Consider the following 23,554-nt stretch of genomic DNA (forward strand, 5'->3'; position numbering starts at 1 on the left):
TCTAAAGTGGCCTGGAGTTAGGATTTTAATACATTTGGAAGTGACTCCTTGAATAATGGTGGTAACCATAGCTTGACTCTAGAGCAGAGTTTTGAAAACTTTTTCTGTCAAAGGCTAGATAATAAACATTTTATGACTTTGAATAGTTTTGTGGGTAACTCACCCTGAACTTTGCCGTTGTATCCAGAAAATAGTCACAGACAAATTGTAAACCAATGAGCCTGACTTTTTTTCTAATTAAACTTTAGACATTTATAAAAACAGGTTGCTGGCTAGAGTTGGTCCATGGGTTATAGTTTGCCTTTTTACTAGAGGACTGTGTGGATTTGGACTTAAGAAAAACTTCAACTAAGAAAAAAAACAAAGTTGAAAATTTGGGAGTAAATATTCCAGTTTTTAAGTGCTGCTCACGAATTCAGGATTTTATGCCATGGGCCTACTTTTGTCTCATGTTTGATTCCTCTGTATGAGCCTTATCCCCATTTCCTGGCATAAAATCAGAACAAGAGTAAATGTTGAAGAAATAAATGAATGGACCATCAGATCAGATCAGATCAGTTGCTGAGTCGTGTCCAACTCTTTGCGACCCCATGAATCGCAGCGTGCCAGGCTGTCCCTCACCAATTCCTGGAGTTCACTCAGACTCATGTCCATCGAGTCAGTGATGCCATCCAGCCATCTCATCCTCTGTTGTCACCTTCTCCTCCTGCCCCCAATCCCTCCCAGCATCAGAGTCTTTTCCAATGAGTCAACTCATTGACTCATGAGCATGAGGAGGCCAAAGTACTGGAGTTTCAGCTTTAGCATCATTCCTTCCAAAGAAATCCCAGGGCTGATCTCCTTCAGAATGGACTGGTTGGATCTCCTTGCAGTCCAAGGGACTCTCAAGAGTCTTCTCCAACACCACAGTTCAAAAGCATCAATTCTTCGGCGCTCAGCCTTCTTCACTCTCACATCCATACATGACCACAGGAAAAACCATAGCCTTGACTAGACGAAACTTTGTTGGCAAAGTAATGTCTCTGCTTTTGAATATGCTATCTAGGTTGGTCATAACTTTCCTTCCAAGGAGTAAGTGTCTTTTAATTTCATGGCTGCAGTCACCATCTGCAGTGATTTTGGAGCCCAGAAAAATAAAGTCTGACACTGTTTCCACTGTTTGCCCATCTATTTCCCATGAAGTGGTGGGCCCAGATGCCATGATCTTCATTTTCTGAATGTTGCACTTTAAGCCAACTTTTTCACTCTCCACTTTCATTTTCATCAAGAGGCTTTTGAGTTCCTCTTCACTTTCTGCCCTAAGGGTGGTGTCACCTGCATATCTGAGGTTATTGATATTTCTCCCGGCAATCTTGATTCCAGCTTGTGTTTCTTCCAGTCCAGCGTTTCTCATGATGTACTCTGCATATAAGTTAAATAAACAGGATGACAATATACAGCCTTGACAAACTCCTTTTCCTATTTGGAACCAGTTTGTTGTTCCATGTCCAGTTCTAACTGTTGCTTCCTGACCTGGATACACATTTCTCAAGAGGCAGATCAGGTGGTCTGGTATTCCCAACTCTTTCAGAATTTTCCACAGTTTATTGTGATCCACACAGTCAAAGGCTTTGGCATAGTCAATAAAGCAGAAATAGATGTTTTTCTGGAACTCTCTTGCTTTTTCTATGATCCAGTGGATATAATCATTGTTATTTTGTTTGTTTTCTCATTGTTTTAGGAAATTTTGTCTGTGGCCAAGAAAAATAAAAAGGAGAATGAGGTAAGAGATTTATAAGAGAGATATATTTATAAAAGAGAAATTTAGGAGTCATATTTGTGTCCCTGATCATTAGTGTTTTTTTTTCTCTTAATCACCAGTGTACATTTTTTTCTCACTAGTTATCCTATAGCATGCTTCTTTCTTATCTATCCACTTTAGTCTATTATATGTTCTTTAATGTGTAAATATTAATTTTTGAGTCTTTGAGAGTGTGGCAAAGATGCAGGTAACTGTAACTGTATGCATAAATACATTCCACATTTATATATTCCACAGCTTGTGGAAGTCCCTGGGGATACTTCAGTCTTGTTTCTGGCCTTCCAAGATTTTCTTTGGTTTTGTTTGAGAAGGCTTATTTCTATCCCCACCCCCAAACCCTCATTTTATGTAGAGAGATGCCTTATGACCTTGGAATTTACTATCCAAGGCTCTATACTTACAGTTTTTTTTTTCTTTCTTCAGTATGAGGTTTGGTTTATGATGCAGTTGCAACCAATTATGTTAAATGTAAATAAAATTAAGCATTTTTTTTATAAGTCTTAGATGTATTTTAAAAGATAAAGTACAATCTAATCTTCTATCACAATTTACTCTGGAATTGCCCACACTTTGTAATGTATAATAAATAACATACTGATCTTGTGTTCATTCTGATAAGTTTTGTTAAGTGTATATATCTGTGTAACTATCATCCAAATCAAAATTTTAGCACCTTTTCATTATGGTAGAAGGATCTCTGGTATCCTTGCCAGTCATTTGCCCACCCCTATTTTCTGTTGCTTTTCATTCACTGTGGCTGATAATCATTGATGTTGTTTTGTTACTAGTAGGTTTTTTATTGCTGAGTAGTAGTCTGTCAAGTATTATAATGTCTTTATCTATTCTCTTCATGAGCTTTTAGATTGTTTCCATTTTGTAACTATTCTGGATGAGGCGGCTGTGATAACTTCTGTAAAGATCTTTGTGTGGACATGTTTTCATATTTTTTTGATGGGATTCGGGAGCCTGGTGGGCTGCTGTCTATGGGGTTGCACAGAGTCGGACACAACTGAAGCAACTTAGCAGCAGCAGTAGCAGTAGGAATGGAATTGTTGGATCATTATGGTAAATGAAGTTCAACTTTATAAGAAGGTAGAGCTCTTTTCTGAAAGTGAACCCACCGTTTTATTCTCACTCAGTTCAGTTCAGTTGCTCAGTCCTGTCCGACTCTTTGCGACCACATAAATTGCAGCATACCGGGCCTCCCTGTCCCATCACCAACTCCTGGAGTTCACCCAAACCCATGTCCATTGAGTTGGTGATGCCATCCAACCATCTTGTCCTCTGTCATCCCGTTCTCCTCCTGCCCTCAATCTTTCCCAGCATCAGGGTCTTTTCAAATGAGTCAGCTCTTCACATCAGGTGGCCAAAGTATTGGAGTTTCAGCTTCAACATCAGTCCTTCGAATAAATATTCAGGACTGATCTCCTTTAGAATGGACTGGTTGGATCTCCTTGTAGTCCAAGGGACTCTCAAGAGTCTTCTCCAACACCACAGTTCAAAAGCATCAATTCTTTGGCGCTCAGCTTTCTTCACAGTCCAACTCTCACATCCATACATGACTACTGGAAAAACCATAGCTTTGACTAGACGAACCTTTGCTGGCAAAGTAATGTCTCTGCTTTTTAATATGCTGTCTAGGTTGGTCATAAGTTTCCTTCCAAGGAGTAAGCGTCTTAATTTCATGGCTGCAGTCGCCATCTACAGTGATTTTGGAGCCCCCCAAAAAAGTCAGCCACTGTTTCCCCATCTATTTGCCATGAAGTGATGGAACCAGATATCATGATCTTAGTTTTCTGAATGTTGAGCTTTAAGCCAACTTTTTCACTCTCCTCTTTCATTTTCATCAAAAGGCTCTTTAGTTCTTCACTTTCTGCCATAAGGGTAGTGTCATCTACATATCTGAGGTTATTGATATTTCTCCCAGCAGTCTTGATTCCAGCTTGTGCTTCCTCCAGCCCAGCGTTTCTCATGATGTACTTTGCATATAAGTTAAATAATCAGGGCGACAATATACAGCCTTGACATACTCCTTTTCCTATTTGGAAGCAGTCTGTTGTTCCATGTCCAGTTCTAACTGTTGCTTCCTGACTCTCCATTAGTACTGTATAGGAGTTTGAATTCATATCATTGCCAGCATTTCATGTCATTAGTCTTTTTAACCTTAGCCGTGAAATGAATTTCATGTAGTTTTATTTTGTATTTTCTTAATTACTAATGTAGAGTTAATTTTTGTATTTGTAATGGCTGTTAATGTGTTTTCTTTTGTAAAGTTTCTGTTTATATCTTTTGCCCAGTTATTGGGTTATTTGTATTTTTGTTGATACATGAGTTCTGATTGTTGTCAGATACATATACTGTATTTTCTTTCTGTTCCTGGCTTGCTTACTCAATTTCTTAATGATATCTTTTTTTAGTGATATCTTTTAATAAGCAGAAAATTTTAAATTTTGTAATAGTCCAAATCATTACTTTTTTTCTTTTGATGGTTAGTACTCTTTTTGTCTTGTATAAGAAGTATTTGTCTATCACAAGGTTATCAAGGTTTGTGATAACCTTGTGAAAATTTATCACAAGTTTCACCACTCCATACATAAAATCTGTGATGAAATGATATACCTAAACATCAAACCAAGAACCAAACACAAACCTTGTGATAAATTTTCACAAGGTTATTCTCTGTTTTCTTCTGAAAGCTTTATGGTTCTTGGTTTGATGTTTAGGTATATCATTTCATCATAGATTTTATGTATGGAGTGGTGAAACTCAAGCTCCCTATATTTCCAGTTGAATATTCAGTTGTTGGCATCATTTATAGGACTTCATTTGAATTGACTTAATCCTTGTTTTCATATTCTTAAAATGGAATTTGGTCATAGCTAACCAATGAAGTCTACCTTTGGTCATAAATTGGTGCTGTGTCACAGATAAATTGACACTCTTTAAGTTTGATACAGTTTTAAACTATATTTACCTTGTCCCTTTCCCTGCAGTGAAGGTAATTACTTACAGAAAGTAAAAAAATTTTATATTCTTGAACGGAACTAACTATAGATTTTTATTCAACATGTGAAATGATCTTCACAGTGATTCAGTTCAGTTCAGTTGCTCAGTCACGTCCGACTCTTTGCGACCCCATGAATCACAGCACGCCAGGCCTCCCTGTCCATCACCAGCTCCCGGAGTTCACCCACACTCATGTCCATCGAGTCAGTGATGCCATCCAGCCATCTCATCCTCTGTCGTCCCCTTCTCCTGCCCCCAATCCTTCCCAGCATCAGTCTTTTCCAATGAGTCAACTCTTTTCATGAGGTGGCCGAAGTATTGGAGTTTCAGCTTCAGCATCAGTCCTTCCAGGGAACACCCAGGACTGATCTCCTTTAGGATGGACTGGTTGGATCTCCTTGCAGTCCAGGGGACTCTCAAGAGTCTTCTCCAACAGCACAGTTCATTATGTTACTGCAATTTTGATTAGTAGTTACGTTTTCTGATTAATGGAGGGTAGCAGCATAATTATGTATTAAACTTTTATCTGAACTTTTTTCTTTACAGGATGAGAGCTCCTCTTCTAATATGTGTGTAGAAGATCTTCAGAAAAATAAAGATTCAAATAGTAAAATTAAAGATAGATTATCTCAAACGGTTAGGCAAAATACGAAATTCTTTTTTGACCCTGTTCGGAAATGTAACGGACAGCCAGTACCCTTTCAGCAACCAAAACACTTCACGGGAGGAGTGATGCGGTGGTACCAAGTGGAAGGCATGGAATGGCTTAGGGTAATACAGCCTCAATTTTGATTCAAGATATTGTTTCACTATTTAATAACCTATTAATATGATATAACACAACTTGAGCTGTTCCTCCTGTGTTTCACTATTATATATAAGACATGTATTGCTGTGTAAATACTTATTTTCTAATTTATTTACCCAGAGTAAGTTTTTGAAAGTGAAAATTTATCTTATTCAAGGCTACCAACATTTTTATGGCTTTGGAAACCAAGTTCACACAGTGTTTTTATAACTTAAAGTGTGAATATGTCAGTCTCATCATAATTATCCTCTTTGGATTAAAGGAAGAAATAAACTGCTGATTCAATAGATGTTTATATCAGCATTCAAATAGAGTGTATGTTATTTTTGTCCAGATGCTTTGGGAAAATGGAATTAACGGTATTTTAGCAGATGAAATGGGATTGGGGAAGACAGTTCAGTGCATTGCTACAATTGCATTGATGATTCAGAGAGGTGTACCTGGACCTTTTCTCGTCTGTGGCCCTTTGTCTACACTTCCTAACTGGATGGCTGAATTCAAAAGATTTACACCAGAAGTAAGACATGCTTCCTTTTGTTAAATATATTATCATTACAAATATTTTATTATTTTGTTGCCTGAATTAAGTTATAGATCTCATTATAATTATGTTGATTTCTGTGTCTACATCTTATTTAACCTATCTTTCAATATCAGCAATACCTTCTGTAAGTTTATATAGAATACGTATTAGTAATCTCAGAAATCTTGCCTGACATATCCCTGGGTGATTTGTAGTGCATTGAATACTTTGACCCACCTGAGACAGACCTTGGTAGAATTTATTTTTTAATTCTATTCATCCTTATTATAATGTTTTCCTTCCATATGTGTTTTAGCCACATCCTTGCCTTAGGAGAAGTACACATTCCAGAAATAACTTTGCCATTTCTTTCACTTTACACTTGATTTGTTTTTGTGGCCCTTTTTATCCTCCCACTGTAGCCCAGCAATTAAAATTGGTTGACTATTTTATTATAGAAAGATAGAACTAAAGTTAAATTATGTTTTTTCTCTCAGAAATGTTTAACTTCATATTTTCCAAATTGTTGTTATTTATATTTTGTTCTAAAGTTTGTTACCAATCAATCTAATAAAATATTTTAGATTCCTACTATGTTATATCACGGGACCCAGCAAGAGCGTCGGATATTGGTAAAGCATATTCACGAACGGAAAGGGACACTACAGATTCATCCTGTGGTGATCACTTCATTTGAGATAGCCATGAGAGACCGAACTACATTACAGGTACGAATGGTCTTATTGGAGTCTTTGTAATCCATAAATCACATTTCTGAAAATTTATTATCACCTTCCAGTAGCATTGGTTCAATTTTTTTTTTTTCTAATGGAATAGATTACATTGGGTATATTCCTTTAGAACCTAGAGGTTTATATTAACCAAAAGATTGAGATGAAGATTGTAGTCTGTAACAGGAAAATTAAAGCCTTTGGCACTTAAATCTTGGTAGCCACAACACCATTTAAATAATTTTTATCTCTTTTCCTTTTTTTTTTTTAATTTTTTTTTTTCGCTATGATGAAAATTCTACTGCCATTTAATGTTTCAGAGCATATAGAACTAACAAAGTCTTTCAGTTCCTTTTTTAGGACTCCAGGATAACACTAATTAAAACTTGACAAAGCATTAGAAAGGAAAACTACAGACTACTTTGCCTAAAGAATGTGAATGGAAAATTCTTAAATACATAACAGCAGGTGGACTTTATTAGTTCAAGACCAAGTGAGGACTGTTTTAGGAATACAAGTATAGTTTCAGAAAATCTAACTTACTCTCTTAGTAGATCAGAGGAAAACATGATTATCTCAATAGATACAGAAATACCATTCAATAAAATTGGACATTCATTCCTAATAAAGTGGTTTTGTTTTTACAATTGCTTTTAGGAGAAATTGTGAGACCATCGTATAAAATGTTTCCCCTGAATTCCTTTTCTAGAATTGCTATTGGAAATACTTAATAGTAGATGAAGGACACAGAATTAAGAACATGAAGTGCCGCCTAATTAGGGAGTTAAAACGATTCAATGCGGATAACAAACTTCTTTTGACTGGTACTCCTTTGCAGAACAATTTATCAGAGCTTTGGTCATTGCTAAACTTTTTGCTGCCAGATGTATTTGATGACTTGAAAAGGTAGGTAAGCCAGTTATTTAATTATTGCCTGTGTTTTTCTAAAAGTCTCAAAATCTGTGTTCATAGATTAATTTCTTTCTTCTAGGTAGCTGGACTTTAATAATAGCTTTTGGCTAGTTCTTTGTAGTATATATATTCTCTATTTTTTTCTAGTTTTATTGAAAAATAATTGATATACATTACTGTATAAATTTAAGATGTACAGTATGATGGTTTGATTTACATATATTGTGAAGTGATTACCACAATAGGTTTAATTAAAATCCATCATCTCAAATAGATAGAATAAAAAGAAAAAGTTTTCCTCCTTGTGATGAGAACTCGTAAGATCTATTCTCTTAACGACTTTATGTGTGTCATAAAACCTTATTAGCTATGGTTGTCATGTTGTATATCATATCCCTAGTGTTTATTTTATAACTGGAAGTTTGTACTTTTTAACCATCTTCCTCCAAATCCCCCTCCCCTAGTAAGTCCTACTTTTGACACAAATTATGAGAAGAGATAAATGAAACAGTTAATTTTAAAGTTTTTATTGTATTGATTAAAGGAAAACTTTTATACTGCTTAGTTTTTATTTTTTTTTATTTTTTTGACTATGGCTCATGATTTGTGGGATTCTAACACCCCAACCAGGGATTGAACCTGCATCCGTGGCAGTGAACGCTCCCAATATCTTAACCACTGGACTTCCTGGGAATTCTCTGTCTTAAAATATTTTTATAATGTTCCTTATTGTCTTAACTTTCACTTTCATATGGATTTTTCTCATTATGTTCTTACAAACAAGGGATAGAGAGGTTGAATACATCCCCTCACAGATAAGAAAACCCAAGTGTCAAATTATTAAAAATATAACTAGTTAATGCCAGACTCGAAAATATAACCAAGGTCTCTCAGTTTCGCCCTCATGTTTTTTATTCTAGAAGCTGTATTTGAAGCATATAGCATAAAAGAACAAAGTATAAACATAGTTTTCAGAAAATCAGTATGCTCAGGATCAAAAAGTAAATAGTCTTATCAGACATTAAAAATAGGCAAAATAACTGATTTATACTTTGGCATCAATGAAGTAAGAATGTTAATTTTATATGGGAAAGTAACTTAATATTTTTGAGAACGTGTTCCTCCTTGGGTAACAGGATGTTAGCCCAAGGCCAAGGTGTCTTAGGGAACATTTATTGAAAGAGATTTCCAGGTCCTGTGTATTTCTGCTTAGTTAGAACACTGAGGTAGGAGCTGGGAATCTGTATCCATAAAATGTGCCTCAGGTGATGAAATTTTGGGAATATCTGGTCTAACTACTGTTATTAGCATTTTCCCTAATTGTATTTACTGACAATATTAGTGCAAACATACTTATATTTAATAGTTCATGTTAATAGGGTTTTGTTTTGTTTTACATTATGAAGAACTTAAGGATATTAATAGAAATCATTATCGGCATTCATATATGTTGAATCCTAAAACATTGTAGTGGGTCACATTTTTACCAAAAGAGAGTCATATGCCCTTGATTTTCAGAGACAGTTTTTATTTCTATAACTTTATTAAAATGTTTCATAAAATGTGTATCTTAGGATGTGAGGGTGATATGGCTGTGACGTCTGTCATCCCCCTGATAGCTAGGGTGGATTTGACAATCGAGGCCAGTGTCCCTTTCCTCCCATGAGATACGTGCGTTCTTCCTGGAGCTGCATATTTGGTGGAAGAGGACGTTTCCCAGTAGAGGTGGACCTGTCTCAAGGTCCATTTGTAGGAGAACATGGGGTAGGCAAGCTTCTAGGACTCCAGACATATCCAAATGAAGTCTGCCTTTAAAGAAAGAGGGAGAAAAATGTACCTTAATATTTATTTGGTGTAAATACTATTGTAAGATAATATATTTATAAATCAGAAAAAATGTTCCCTTTTGGGAAAATGCTGCTTCATAATATACAGATTAATATAAAGTTTAAAATGTAAAAATGTATTAATATAATTGATTTATATTGATAGGTTAACTTATAATTTTTTCTTTTACAGCTTTGAATCTTGGTTTGATATCACTAGTCTTTCTGAAACTGCTGAAGATATTATTGCTAAAGAGAGAGAACAGAATGTATTACATATGCTGCATCAGGTTTTTTGATTTTCTTATTCTGTTTACTATAGACTCACAGAATAAAAGAGACACCTTAGAAATTACATATACAACCTGTTGTAGATTTTGAAAAATGGGCATCCTGCACCCCAGTTTAACTTCCCCTCCTGTCCTTTCCCCTCTCCCTGAGGTCTCATGGTGTGACAGCAGCACTAAAGGGCATTTTCAAACTGTTGTTGTTTCCACGTATACTCATTTTATCCCTGATGGTTATATACATGTTTGTCAGCCCAAAATAAAAATAAGTGATTTTTATGCAGTGTTTACCAATAATAGTTACATAATTTACTTACAAACTGTGTGATCCATTCTGCCATTTCATACAGATTCTATCTATCCTATCTGTCTTTAAACAAACACAGTCTTTCAAAAGTCTCGTAGTTTCTTATGTGGGCCTGCATTTCTTCTCAGTTGTGCTTTGACAATTTTATTCAAAATCTTTCTGAAAAAGTTTTATGACTTTGAAGTAAGACAGTACAGAAATCAAAACTAAAAATAATATCCCAAATCATGAATTTTTTTTCTGATAATTGCATGTAGGTGTATTTGTTTCTGAACTGCTGCCTATAGATACTTTTTTCTTAACCTACTGGTAATGTTCTGTCTCTGGCTAAATTAAAGCCTCGCTGTGCTTGGCTCTATACCTGTGAAGTACTTAAGTACAGAGCCCTAAAAATGAACTTTCTATATGTAAATTTTAAGATAAGGCTGTAAAGAATATATAAAGTTTTTCTTTTAAACACCTAAACAGTTTAATAATGGTGTAATTATTGCTTCTCTTTTGTTTTTAAAATGTGGAAATCTCTTGTCATCACAGCTGATGAAAGAATAATTTTAAGTCTGAAGTTTTAAAACTTACAGAAGGAAACTTTTCATGTCTACTTTTCTGGGTCAGTTGTTTTTGGTTTTTTACTCATTCAAAACCTCACTTAAAAAAAATATGGCCTATAACTTTATCCCTAAGAAGTATAGATACCATCTTATTTTTGCTTTTTAAAATATTCAAGTTATACTAAAATTTTTGTAAAATAATAAGTTGTGAACTATAACAGATAAACACTGTGAGTTTATCATGTGGTGGTCTGGTCCAGAAAATTTCTCGGAGATATTTTGTATCACTTTTTGAGATGTGATAGTTTCATATAGGAAGAAAGGAAGAAGGGATAAAATGGTATTTGGGAGAGTATTCCTTGAAAATACAGAAATGTTTAATATTTACATAAATTTATTCATGTTTAAATTTTAGATTTTAACACCTTTCTTACTGAGAAGACTAAAATCTGATGTTGCCCTTGAAGTTCCTCCTAAACGAGAAGTAGTTGTTTATGCACCACTTTCAAAGAAACAAGAGATCTTTTACACAGCCATTGTGAACCGTACAATTGCAAACATGTTTGGATCCAGTGAGGTAGAGTGTGGACTTGAAATAACCTGTAAATGACAGTTGGCATAGAAAATTTTCATGGTTCATTTCAGTCTTAATATAAGGCTCATCGCCTGTTTTCATGACTTTTTACAATAAGGCTCATTACCTGTTTTCATGACTTGTTGAGGGTGAATTTCTAATTGGAGTATAAGGCATCAGGCCAATAGCAAAAACTGTCTAAAGTTCAGGTGATGGTTTCTGCAATAACTGCTCTATAGTCATCTGAAATACTGTGTGGGGATGAACTTGAAAATAAATTTGAACAAGCACACAGTATACTAAGGCTTGCCAACTAGACCAGTCACCTCAAATATATAATCCCTTTACAGGAGATTGGTGGTAGCCAAAAACTTTAATAAAATCCTCTATCTGAAAGAAACATCTCTTTTAGTCAGACATCATATTATAAGAAATTGAATTGGAATGTGATTATCTTAGAACTGGAGATCAGGAGACCCTTAAATTTTTAAGATGTCCAGATTTTTGGCTGTTTGCCATGGACCTATGTCTTTCTTTTTAAAGCACTTAGGGTTATGCATCTTTGTTTTGTACAGTCATTAGACCATTTTTATTTTAATTGAAGGAATCTCTGGCTTTTTAGCTGTTAGAAAATTAAACTAGTTGTCTATTGGGAGGAATTTCATTGCTGTATTATACCAATCCAAAGAAGTACCCTCTGTAATGATACACAGGGTTTTATTTCAGCCCAAACCTATTACATTCCTTTATATAAATTCAGAAGTTTTATCTATCATTTTTTTCCATTGTGATATGAATGCATTAACTCTGAAAGTAGATATGGGCATCAGTGTTAAAATAATGAAATCTCACAGGAAGACATTTACATTTGGCTATAGTTTATGGATCTTTGGTTTTGCACCTTTGAAAATTATGAAACTCAGTGATGAAAGACAGAAGTTTTTTTTTAATATCTTAAAGCACTTCATGCATAAAAATATTATGCCCTACTTTGTATATATGTACATATAGAATTTAAGGGTATGCTTTTTAAGCTTATTTCTTTAATTTATTCTATTACAGAAAGAAACAGTTGAGCTGAGTCCCACTGGACGACCAAAACGCCGAACTAGAAAGTCAGTAGATTACAGCAAAATAGATGATTTCCCTAATGAATTAGAAAAACTGATCAGCCAAATACAGCCAGAGGTAGACCGAGAAAGGTGTGAGTTTAAAAATAGATTTTTTAAAAGTATTCTTTAAACTGTATTTTTTTTTTAATTTCTTGTATTCATGGATTATACATTTTGGGCAGAACTATTGTGGAAACAAGTGTCCCTATAGAATCTGAAGTTAATCTGAAGTTGCAGAATATAATGATGCTACTTCGAAAATGCTGTAACCATCCATATTTGATTGAGTACCCTATAGATCCAGTTACACAAGAGTTTAAGGTAAATACTATTTAATAATATACTATTTTGATTTCTGACTTTTTACGTCGTGTAAAAGTGTCATTTTGTTATTATTTGCAGTAAATACTTTGCTGTTTGTCATGAAGATTGTAATCCTTTTAGTAAGTAGAGATGATAGTCTTCTACCTCCAGATAAAGGTTGTTTTCTATATGTAAGCTAATATTTTATTTATATGTTTTATATAAATAGCTAAGAATCCCCCTAAATTTAGAGTGACATTAGAAATATAAGTCTTTTTAGTAACCAGTTGGCTTCTACTCCATGTTTTACTTACTGTCTGTTTTAGAGGTTATTGTCACCTTTTCAGTATTCCTTTAGTTAGCATTCAGCTTGTCAGTCAGTCTGACAGCTCATTGCTTAAATTTCAACAAGTAGCCACAAAACAGAACAAAAGGTTGATGTTGAGTTGCAGACTCCCAGATCAAATGAATGAAATTGGTCTCTTGGGTGGTTGATGGGAAGACAACATATATTAAGTGACATCTGTTCTCAGTGACTCTAAATAACCCTATTTTAGAGTAAGTTCCTCATCCTTGGCATATTGATATTTGGGGCCAGATAATTCTTTGTTAAGGAGATACTGTCTTGTTGTCCAGCATCCGTAGCCTTTAGCCACCAGATGCCACAGTAATTCCCCTCTCCCGGCTGTGTCAACCTCAAGTATATTTCAGGCACTGCCCAGTATACCCTGGGGTGGAGGGCAAATTTGCCCCAATTAAGAATGACTGCTTTAAAGCTTTTCATTGAACAAGGAAGAAGATAATCTCTGGAGGGTATTGGTGTTTCATCAGAAGATTAATTTCATCTTTGATACTTAGGTTACTTACAAGCTCTTACACTTTCTTTCATTTCTACTAAGAATTTTGGCAGTGACTTTCATACACATTTGGTTGAAAGTGTACTCAGTTATAAAGAATAAACCTCAACATTAAGTTGAATTTAATGTTTTATTATACAGACTTTTGGGGTGAGGGGTGGGGAGGATAGATTTTAAACTATAGTTTGTATTTTGTGAGATTGTTGATTTTAAATTCTAGAGTATATCTTTCCTTGAGAACTATCTCCTGATAAAAATCAAATAACAAAGTTGGTTTAAAAGGTGGGACTTATTTGTCTTTGAAAACTTAAACCTGTAAACATGGTTTTTATTTTGACAAAAACAGATTATTACTTGTTGTGACTATTTTTTCTGTTTTTTTTTTTTTTTTTTTCTTTCTTTGCTCAAGGTTGATGAAGAGCTGGTAACAAATTCTGGGAAATTCTTAATTTTGGATCGAATGCTGCCAGAACTAAAAACCAGAGGTCACAAGGTGTGGTACTTTTGATTGGGTTTTTGGCTATATAATTATTTTTTGTTAGTAAGTATAGATACTAAGGTATATTTAAATTTCAGGTGCTGCTTTTTTCACAAATGACAAGAATGTTGGACATTTTGATGGATTACTGTCACTTTAGAAATTTCAACTTTAGTAGGCTTGATGGATCCATGTCATATTCAGAGAGAGAAAAAAATGTAAGACTGCTTATGTCATACATACTTAATTCTTTGTAACTTCTTTCTTGATTTCTGAAGTAATGGTCAATAGACCTAGGGACTTCCTGGTGGTGCAGTGGTTAAGACTGTGCTTCTACTGCAGAGGGCACAAGGTTGGGTCTTTGGCTGAGCAACTGGGATCCCACATGCCCTGTGGCACAACCAAAAAATAAAAATAAAAAGACTTACATCTTAGAACCTCTGGCTTATTGCCACAACCTGGGCGATAGGCATGATTATTTCGTTTCATGGGAGATGAATCTGATAGTTTTATCTCTTTTCCACCAAATTGGTCTTTTCAACTTTATGGCTTCTGCTGCTACTGCTAAGTCGCTTCAGGGGCTGTCAGTATTTATTTATCCCACATCAGAAGTCCTGTAGATGCTTGAGAACTATACCCAGCTTGAAGAATGCTGGCTTATTATATCCCATGGCACACCACTGCCTTCCCCCTCCTTTGCTGATAAACAGATGGTGATAAGGTAGCTACTTAATAGTTTTAATCCACATTCCAGGAAGGAACAGTTTATTTCTTAATTCCTTATGTTTACATCCCTTTTGCTTTTAGATACACAGCTTCAACACAGATCCAGATGTGTTTATCTTTTTAGTGAGTACCCGAGCTGGTGGCCTGGGCATTAATTTGACTGCAGCAGATACTGTTATCATTTATGATAGTGATTGGGTAAGTTGGAAATGTAGCAGTAGATTGTATTTCCATTCTAATCTTTCATTGTATATTTTGCAATTTCATTTACCTGTTTTGAAAACATATCCACTATAAGATGAGAATCATTGCTTTGTGAAGTGTTCTGTGTGTAAAGACTTAAACGTATTTTATTACTGAAGTAACGCTTAGAAGCCTAAATTGAGTTAAGGCACTGTTGAAAAGATTCTGGTTGGATCATCCTATTGACTCTACCCACATAGTATGAGTTTAACTAATTTTAACCTTAAACTGTTAAATGTTTTTCTTTTTAACTTTTAAGAACCCCCAGTCTGATCTTCAGGCCCAGGATAGATGTCATAGAATTGGTCAGACAAGGCCAGTTGTTGTATATCGTCTTGTTACAGCAAATACTATTGATCAGAAAATTGTGGAAAGAGCAGCTGCTAAAAGAAAACTGGAAAAGTTGATCATCCACAAAAGTAAATAATATTTTGTAGTACTTTTTTGCTTCAGTTGTCTATTGTGTGTTGTGAGTTTTGTTGTTGTTGTTAACTTTCTTTATAAAAGAAATCAGTGTAGGATTTAAATAGGCAGTGGGGAATTTGAAGCTGTATGTACTTTTAAAGTATCTTAAAGTCTGAAGTCTGTCATGGTGCTTTGACATGATGTTATTGATTATTCTCTTTTTTCATAAAAAAAAGTTTTATTGAAGTATAGTTGATTTCTAATATTATGTTTCAGGTATATAGCATAGTAATTCACAATTTTTATATATTTTACTCCATTTAAAGTTACTGAAAAATAGTGACTTTACTGCCCCTTCCCTTGTCCCCACTAACCACTGGTTCTCTATATCTGTGAGTCTGTTTTCTTGTTTGATTTTTTGGATTCCACATGTAAGTTTTAGCATACAGTATTTGTCTTTCTGTCCTTTTTCACTAATCATAATACCCTCTAGGTTCATCCATGCTTCAAATGGCAGAATTTCTTTTTTTTTATGATAACTGATACTCCATTTTGTACCCTTCCTTATCCATTCATCAGTTGAACACTTCAGTTGCTTCCATACTTGGCTATCATAAATAATGTTCCTATGAACATTGGGATGCATGCATCTTTTCAAATTAGTATTTTTGTTTTCTTCAGATACATACCCAGGAATAGAATTGCTGGATCATATGGTATTGTGTTGGCCAAAGAGTTCATTCTGGTTTTTCTGTAACTATCTTACAGGATGGGATGGATTAAGAGATTAGGACTGACATATATACACTATTATGTATATAGGTAACTAATGAGAACTGACTGTCTAACTCTGGGAACTCTACTTAGTGCTATGTGGTGCCCTAAATGGGAAGGAAATCCAAAAAAGGGGGGATATATGTATACATACAGCTGATTGACCTTGCTGTACAGCAAAAACTAACACAACATTGTAAAGTAACTTTAATAATTGATAATTGAAATCGCTCAGTCATGTCTGACTCTTTGCGACCCCGGGGACTGTAGCCCACCAGGCTTCTCCATCCATGGGATTCTCCAGGCAAGAATACTGGAGTGGGTTACCATTTCCTTCTCCAGGGGATCTTCCCGACCCAGGGATTGAACCCGGGTCTCCTGCATTGGGGGCAGATGCTTTAACCTCTGAGTCTATACTCCAATTTAAAAAAAGAAGATTAAAGGTATATTGAAGTAGTGCTACAATAAAATTCCTTACTTTGCCGAGCCCCCACTATTTAAAAAATATTTGATTCCAGTATACCCTTTTCGTAGTTTTAATAATAGAATATTAAAAACACAGCAATTTTTTATCTAGAAAAGATTCTGAGAAATAGGGAAAGTGGTGTGGGTGAGGCATTGGCATTTTATGTTCTGTTCCCTGAGAGTCCTTGGAAATAAAATTCTCTTTGGGCAAATGACTTACTTGGTGGCTGCCTTACAAAAAAATTGAAAATCATCTTATGTACATTTTGAAGCATAGAGAAATCATAATAATGTTGAAAATCACTAACAATTTATGCTGCTTTTCTACTCACAAAAACTTTCTCCATTGTATTTGATTTTGAGAGAAATAATGGGTTAGGTTTTAGACATCTTTAATTTGACTTGATGGAGCATTCAGATTGTAGTTAGAATTTCTGTTGAAGGAAGAAGGTGCTTGATCCAAGTAAGATTTTGTGCAGATTAAAGTTTTTTCACCTATGCTGCTTTTAGGGATTTGAATGATGAAATAAATTGTATTTTGTTGATTGAATTTGGTTTAAATGGTGTGTGCTGTGTGCTTTAGTTGCTCAGTTTTGTCCGATTTTTTGTGACCCCATGAACTGTACAGGCTAGGTTCCTCTGTTCATGGGGATTCTCCAGGCAAGAATACTGGATGGGTTCCCACGCCCTCCTCCAGGGGACCTTCCCAACCAAGGGATCGAACCCAGGTCTCCCTCATTACAGGTGAATTCTTTACCAACTGAGCCACCAGGGAAGCCCAAGAATACTGGAGTGGGTAGCCTATCCCTTCTCGAGGGGAACTTCCCAACCCAGAAATCAAACTGGGGTCTCCTGCATTGCAGGTGGATTCTTTACCAGCTAAGCTACCAGGGGATTTTAAATTAGGTACAGTTTATAGTTTTATTTTCCCAAGTTTTATTTTTAGTAATTTTAGAGATTAATTTCTGAGAACAAGGTGAAAATAATTTTTTAAATGCTAGCAATATTTTATTGAGGTGTAATACACATACAGTAAAATCCCAAGCTAAGTGTATGGCTTGATGCCTCCAACAAGTTATACTCAAATAATTGTCATCCATATCAAGGTAACATTTCTGTTTTCCAAGAAAGTTTCCCTTTCCAGTATTTCCCAGACTCTTGCTCCTTACTAGAAGGCAGTCACTATTCCAGTTTTTGTCACATGGGTTAGTTTTTCCTTTAACTTCACACTGGATTCATTTGTACATATTCTTCTTTTGCCTAAGCTACTTATATATGATGTATTTTGAGATTCATCTCTGTTGTTGTGTTAGAAGATTGTGATTTTTTTTTTAACTGCAAAATAATTAATCCATTCTTTTGTTGATTGATGTTTGGTTTACAGATTTTGGTTCTTATGAATAAGGTCCTTTTGTTACAACTATTAATGAACATACGTATTTATTTGTGCTTTGTCTTCGGGTGGGTATATGTTTACCTATAGAAAACTACCAGACTTTTCCCAAGTGGACATACCGTTTTACTCCCACCTGCAAAGTATGAGAACTGCAATTGCTTTTCTTTTTTTACCAACACTGGGTTTGTCTGTCCTTTTTATTTAATGTAGGGTATTCTGATTGGTTTGTAATGTGTTATATTTTGGTTTTAAAAGCAATTTTGAGTGTTTTTAATTTTTTGTAAATTTTTTCCAGATCATTTCAAAGGTGGTCAATCTGGATTAAATCAATCTAAGAACTTTTTAGACCCTAAGGAATTAATGGAATTATTAAAATCAAGAGATTATGAAAGGTGAGGTTGTTTTTACTTTAGAAAAATATAATTCATAGTTTTGATTTATCCTATAGACCTGAATATTTTGTTTTCCTATAGGGAAGTAAAAGGATCAAGAGAGAAAGTCATTAGTGATAAAGATCTGGAGTTGCTGTTAGATCGAAGTGATCTTCTTGGTAAGTATCTCTTATGGTTTTACTTACTATTTCTATGGAAACTTTGAAACATATACGTAAGTAGAGAGAAGTACAATATACCCCTGTGTATAACGCATTCTGCCCTAATAGTTTACAACATTTAGCCAATTTTGTTTCATTGCCATTTTCTTCAATCAGAATGTTAAATTTATGCCATAGCCACTTTTAGGCATCTTTTATTGAGAAGAACATGTTTTTAAATATCGTCACTATGTCATTATTACACTTGAGAGAATTGGCCCTAAAACTTTAATAGCAGCTAATACCCAGTTCATATCCAAATTTTTCCACTTGTCCCAGTCTTTTTACAGTTTGAATCAGGATCCAAATTCCATTGTTCTTGCTATCTTTTTTCTTCTCTATCACTTTCCTCCTCACTTTTGTTATTCCATGCTGTCGATTTGTTGGAGAAACTGGGTTTTTTCAGTGAAACGACCTGCATTCCAGAATTGACCAACTTCTTCCTATCATTGTTCTTTGACTTGTTCCTCAATCTACTTATTTTCTGTGAAGTGGCAAATAGCTGTGAAAATAACTCTACTGGCTTAATAAGATCCAAGTTCTGTATTTTAGGAATACCAGTGCTTTGTTCTCATTTTAAATCATATAAAGAGATGCTTCATGTCTGGGTTTCTTATTTTTAGTTAGCTAAGATTAAGATTAATCAGCTGATTCAGGCTGATTCTCATTTAGTGTTCTGTTCTTCTATTTAACCTGACTTTTTAGCATTTATTTATTATGGTTTAGAACCATTTTTTTGAGCATTACAAAATGCTGATTTTCTTATTCTGTCATTGCTTTATTAGCTGGAATTAGTCTATTATAACTTTCCCATATAAATTATTTGGTTACTCTGAGATACAATCTACATAAAGCAAGATAGGGCTTCCCTGGTAAGTCAGTTGGTAAAGAATCTGCCTGTAGTACAGGAGACCCGGGTTTGATCCCTGGGTCAGGAAGATCTCCTGGAGAAGGAAATGGCAACCCACTCTAGTAATCTTACCTGGAAAATCCTATGGGGGAGCCTGGCTGGCTGCAGTCCACAGGGCTGCAAGATAAATTGCTTCTTTTATGTATAAATTGTAAGAATAATGAGTCGATGCCTATAAATGGTGATCATAAGTTATTTTGAATACAAATAAATATTTAAAACTCATCCTTTCCTACTCATTCTGTACCATGGGTATCTATGCTTTTGATTATTTATGTATATTATATCTCCAGAGTGGAAATAAATAATGGTATCTTTTCCTAATTGTGTTTAGCAGTGTTACATTAGTAGCTTGCTATTGGTGATGGCAGGCATAGAAACAGGAAAAGGTAAAGTACAGCCCTTTTTGGGGAATAGGGAGTCTGTTAAACACCAGCACACCACGGGGTATAGCGTCATGATATCTTCAACTTAGTTTCAAATAGCTCTTCTAAAATTTGTCATCTTACTGAATTGAGAGAATTCTTTATATATTCTGGACGCAAATCCTTTATCAGATACGTGCTTTGCACATATTTTTTCCCAGTCTGTAGTTTATCTTTGTACTTCCTTTGTGTCTCTTAAAGAGCAGAAGGAAAAATTTTGATGAAGTTACATTTATCTTTTTATTGTTATTACTCACAATTTTGGTGTTGTATCTAATCTTTGCCTAGTAAAGTTGTGATTTTTTTTTTTCCTTCTTTTTAACTAAAAAAAATTTTTTGGCCACACCACATGGCATGTGGGATCTGGTTTCCTGACCGGGGACTAAACCACACCCCTTGCACTGTTGTGTGGAGTCTTAATCACTGGACCACTAGGGAAGTCTGATGTTTTATAGTCTCATATTTGAGTTAATTTTTATGTAGGGTATAAGGTAAGGGTCTTAATTCATTTTTTTGCACGTTGTCCAAAAAAACTGTCTCTGCACAATTTATTGAAGATTATTCTTTCCCTTTTGAATTGCTTTGGCACCTTGGTTGGAAATCTGTTGATCATAAATGTGAAGGGTTTTTTCTATACTCTCAGTTCTCTCCTACTCCTGTTCATCTGTTTGTTAATCCTGTGCCAGTACCACACTGTCTTGATTTTTGTTTCATGGTGAGTTTTGGAATTGTGAAGAGTGAATCCTCCAGTTTTGTTCCTCTTTTTCAAGTTGGTTTTAGCTGTTCTGAGTTCTTTGCATGTTTATGTGAATTTTAATTTTCATATAGTACAGGAAAAATGAGATAAAGATAAACCATTATGGCCAAATCTTAAATATATTCTCAAATAAACAGCAGTAGCATAGAAGGCATACAAGGACAGGGTAACATCTGAAAATATTAATTGACATTAACTGAATAAAAAAGAACTAGATTCTGAAAACCCACTTGACGTACCATCATAATCAACCTCATACTTCTTAAATATGATAAAGAAAATGTTCTTAATCTGAAAAAATGCATTCATTTAGTAAATTACTATGAAAATCAAGAACAGTTGAGTGTAACAGCTGTCACTCCCACTGTACATTATAAAACATAATGCAGTGTACAGGAAAGTCTTAACTAATGCTATAAGATAATAAAAATAGGAATAATTAGTTTCATTATACTGCTTTTGCAGGTGGTATAATTATCTCCATAGAAAATCTGAGGGAATCTAAAAGTTAGAATCCAAAAAGTTGGCTATAAATTAATAGTATATGTATTAGCAGTAATTATTTAGAAAATAGATGTTTACAACAGCTACTAAACTAACATACCTAGAATTAAATATAATAATTTCTTTAAGACCTTTATAGAGAAGCTATGAAACATCCAAGGACAATAAGAGAAGGACTGAATACATGACAAATTTAACTGTATTTATGGATACGATTAACTTGTATTCTTTACATTAATCTTCTAGTTAAAATCCATAATATTATGGCTTTTTTAAGAGCTTTGACAGGCTGTTTTTAAAATTAATATGGAATGGTAAAGGACCAAGAGCCAAGACAATTTTGAAGAACAACAGAATACTTTATATCAGGTACTAAGATTCAATTTAAAAATTATAATAATTAAGACTGTTGAATTAACATATAAGATAAATTTACTGCTGATGTGGCAAATCCAGAAAGTCATCCAAACTTCCATGGAAAAATCAATAAATGATAAATGTCATTTCAAACCAGAGAGGGGAAATTCCTGTTATTCCTTGCAGATACTGCAGGCTGGGTTCCAGAGCACTGAAATAAGCAGATCACACATTTAAAACAATTTTTTTCAGTGCTTATGAAAGTTATGTCTGCACTATAAAGTAGTCTGTGTGAAATAACAGTGTCTAAAAAAAATGCTAACCATTATCTGAGCCTTCAGCAAGTCATAATCTTTTTGGTGGAGGGTTTAAAACATTGTGAGAATTAACCAAAATTAAGACAGACATGAAGTGAGCAAAAAATGGTTCTGATATGCTTGCTCAACATAGGGTTGCAACAAACCTTCAATTTGTAAAAAATGTAATATCTGCAAAGCACAGTATCAACAATGGTAAATCTCATCATATTCAAGAATAAATTCTAGATAAATTAAGTCATCAAAACTTTAAAAGCAAAACATTTAACTTAAAAAATAGGGAAATATCTGTAGGGTTTTAGGATAGGAAAAGAATTCTTAAATAGGATACAGAACTCTCAAACTAAATGAACAGATTAATAGATTTTATTAAAGGCTTCTGTAAAAACAATACCATAAACAGGTAAATGACAAACCACAAATATCTGCAGTACATAGCAAACAGGAAATGATTACCATACATAAATAAATATCAAGAAAACTGAACAACTTAAGAGCAAACAGTTACCAGGAATGAAAGAAACAACCATTGAACATAGAAAGATGCTTCAATCAAAAAATGGGCCAAAGAACTAAATAGACATTTCTCCAAAGAAGACATACAGATGGCTAACAAACACATGAAAAGATGCTCAACATCACTCATTATCAGAGAAATTAAAATCAAAACCACTGTGAGCTACCATTTCACGCCAGTCAGAATGGCTGCAATCCAAAAGTCTACAAATAATAAATGCTGGAGAGGGTGTGGAGAAAAGGGAACCCTCTTACACTGTTGGTGGGAATGCAAACTAGTACAGCCACTATGGAGAACAGTGTGGAGATTCCTTAAAAAACTGGAAATAGAACTGCCTTATGATCCAGCAATCCCACTGCTGGGCATACACACTGAGGAAACCAGAAGGGAAAGAGACACGTGTACCCCAGTGTTCATCGCAGCACTGTTTATAATAGCCAGGACATGGAAGCAACGTAGATGCCCATCAGCAGATGAATGGATAAGAAAGCAGTGGTACATATACACAATGGAGTATTACTCAGCCATTAAAAAGAATACATTTGAATCAGTTCTAATGAGATGGATGAAACTGGAGCCTATTATACAGAGTGAAGTAAGCCAGAAAGAAAAACACCAATACAGTATACTAATGCATATATATGGAATTTAGAAAGATGGAAACAATAACCCTGTGTACGAGACAGCAAAAGAGACACCGATGTATAGATCAGTCTTATGGACTCTGTGGGAGAGGGAGAGAGTGGGGAGATTTGGGAAAATAGCATTGAAACATGTATAATATCATGTATGAAACGAGTCACCACTCCACGTTCGATGCACGGTACTGGATGCTTGGGGCTGGTGCACTGGGACGACCCAGAGGGAGGGGAGGGGAGGGAGGAGGGTGGAGGGTTCAGGATGGGAAACGCGGGTATACCTGTGGCGGATTCATTTCAATATTTGGCAAAACTAATACAATATTGTAAAGTTTAAAAATAAAATTAAAAAAAAAAAAAGAAAGATGCTTCAGTCTCCCTAGAAATCCGAGAATGCAGATTAAACCAGAAGTAATTTCATTTCAATAGCTATCATGTTGACAAAAATATAAAGA

At 34.7% G+C, this 23,554-nt stretch overlaps 1 protein-coding gene across 2 annotated transcripts in view; it reads left to right on the forward strand.

The window, feature by feature from the left end:
- Positions 1–23,554, forward strand: part of HELLS (helicase, lymphoid specific) — a 42,000-nt gene that overhangs the window by 15,154 nt on the left and 3,292 nt on the right. For both annotated transcript variants that reach the window (XM_024985917.2, XM_024985918.2), the window contains 15 exons: positions 1,721–1,762; positions 5,354–5,578; positions 5,950–6,132; positions 6,723–6,866; positions 7,579–7,775; positions 9,801–9,897; positions 11,165–11,326; positions 12,386–12,525; positions 12,618–12,756; positions 14,005–14,088; positions 14,172–14,291; positions 14,881–14,997; positions 15,302–15,461; positions 18,378–18,474; positions 18,556–18,632. In XM_024985917.2, coding sequence (XP_024841685.1) covers positions 1,721–1,762; positions 5,354–5,578; positions 5,950–6,132; positions 6,723–6,866; positions 7,579–7,775; positions 9,801–9,897; positions 11,165–11,326; positions 12,386–12,525; positions 12,618–12,756; positions 14,005–14,088; positions 14,172–14,291; positions 14,881–14,997; positions 15,302–15,461; positions 18,378–18,474; positions 18,556–18,632 — 1,984 coding nt within the window. The remainder of the gene's footprint in view (positions 1–1,720; positions 1,763–5,353; positions 5,579–5,949; positions 6,133–6,722; positions 6,867–7,578; positions 7,776–9,800; positions 9,898–11,164; positions 11,327–12,385; positions 12,526–12,617; positions 12,757–14,004; positions 14,089–14,171; positions 14,292–14,880; positions 14,998–15,301; positions 15,462–18,377; positions 18,475–18,555; positions 18,633–23,554) is intronic.

Source organism: Bos taurus, chromosome 26 (genome assembly GCF_002263795.3).
Source record: "Bos taurus isolate L1 Dominette 01449 registration number 42190680 breed Hereford chromosome 26, ARS-UCD2.0, whole genome shotgun sequence".
Classification (NCBI taxonomy): domain Eukaryota; kingdom Metazoa; phylum Chordata; class Mammalia; order Artiodactyla; family Bovidae; genus Bos; species Bos taurus.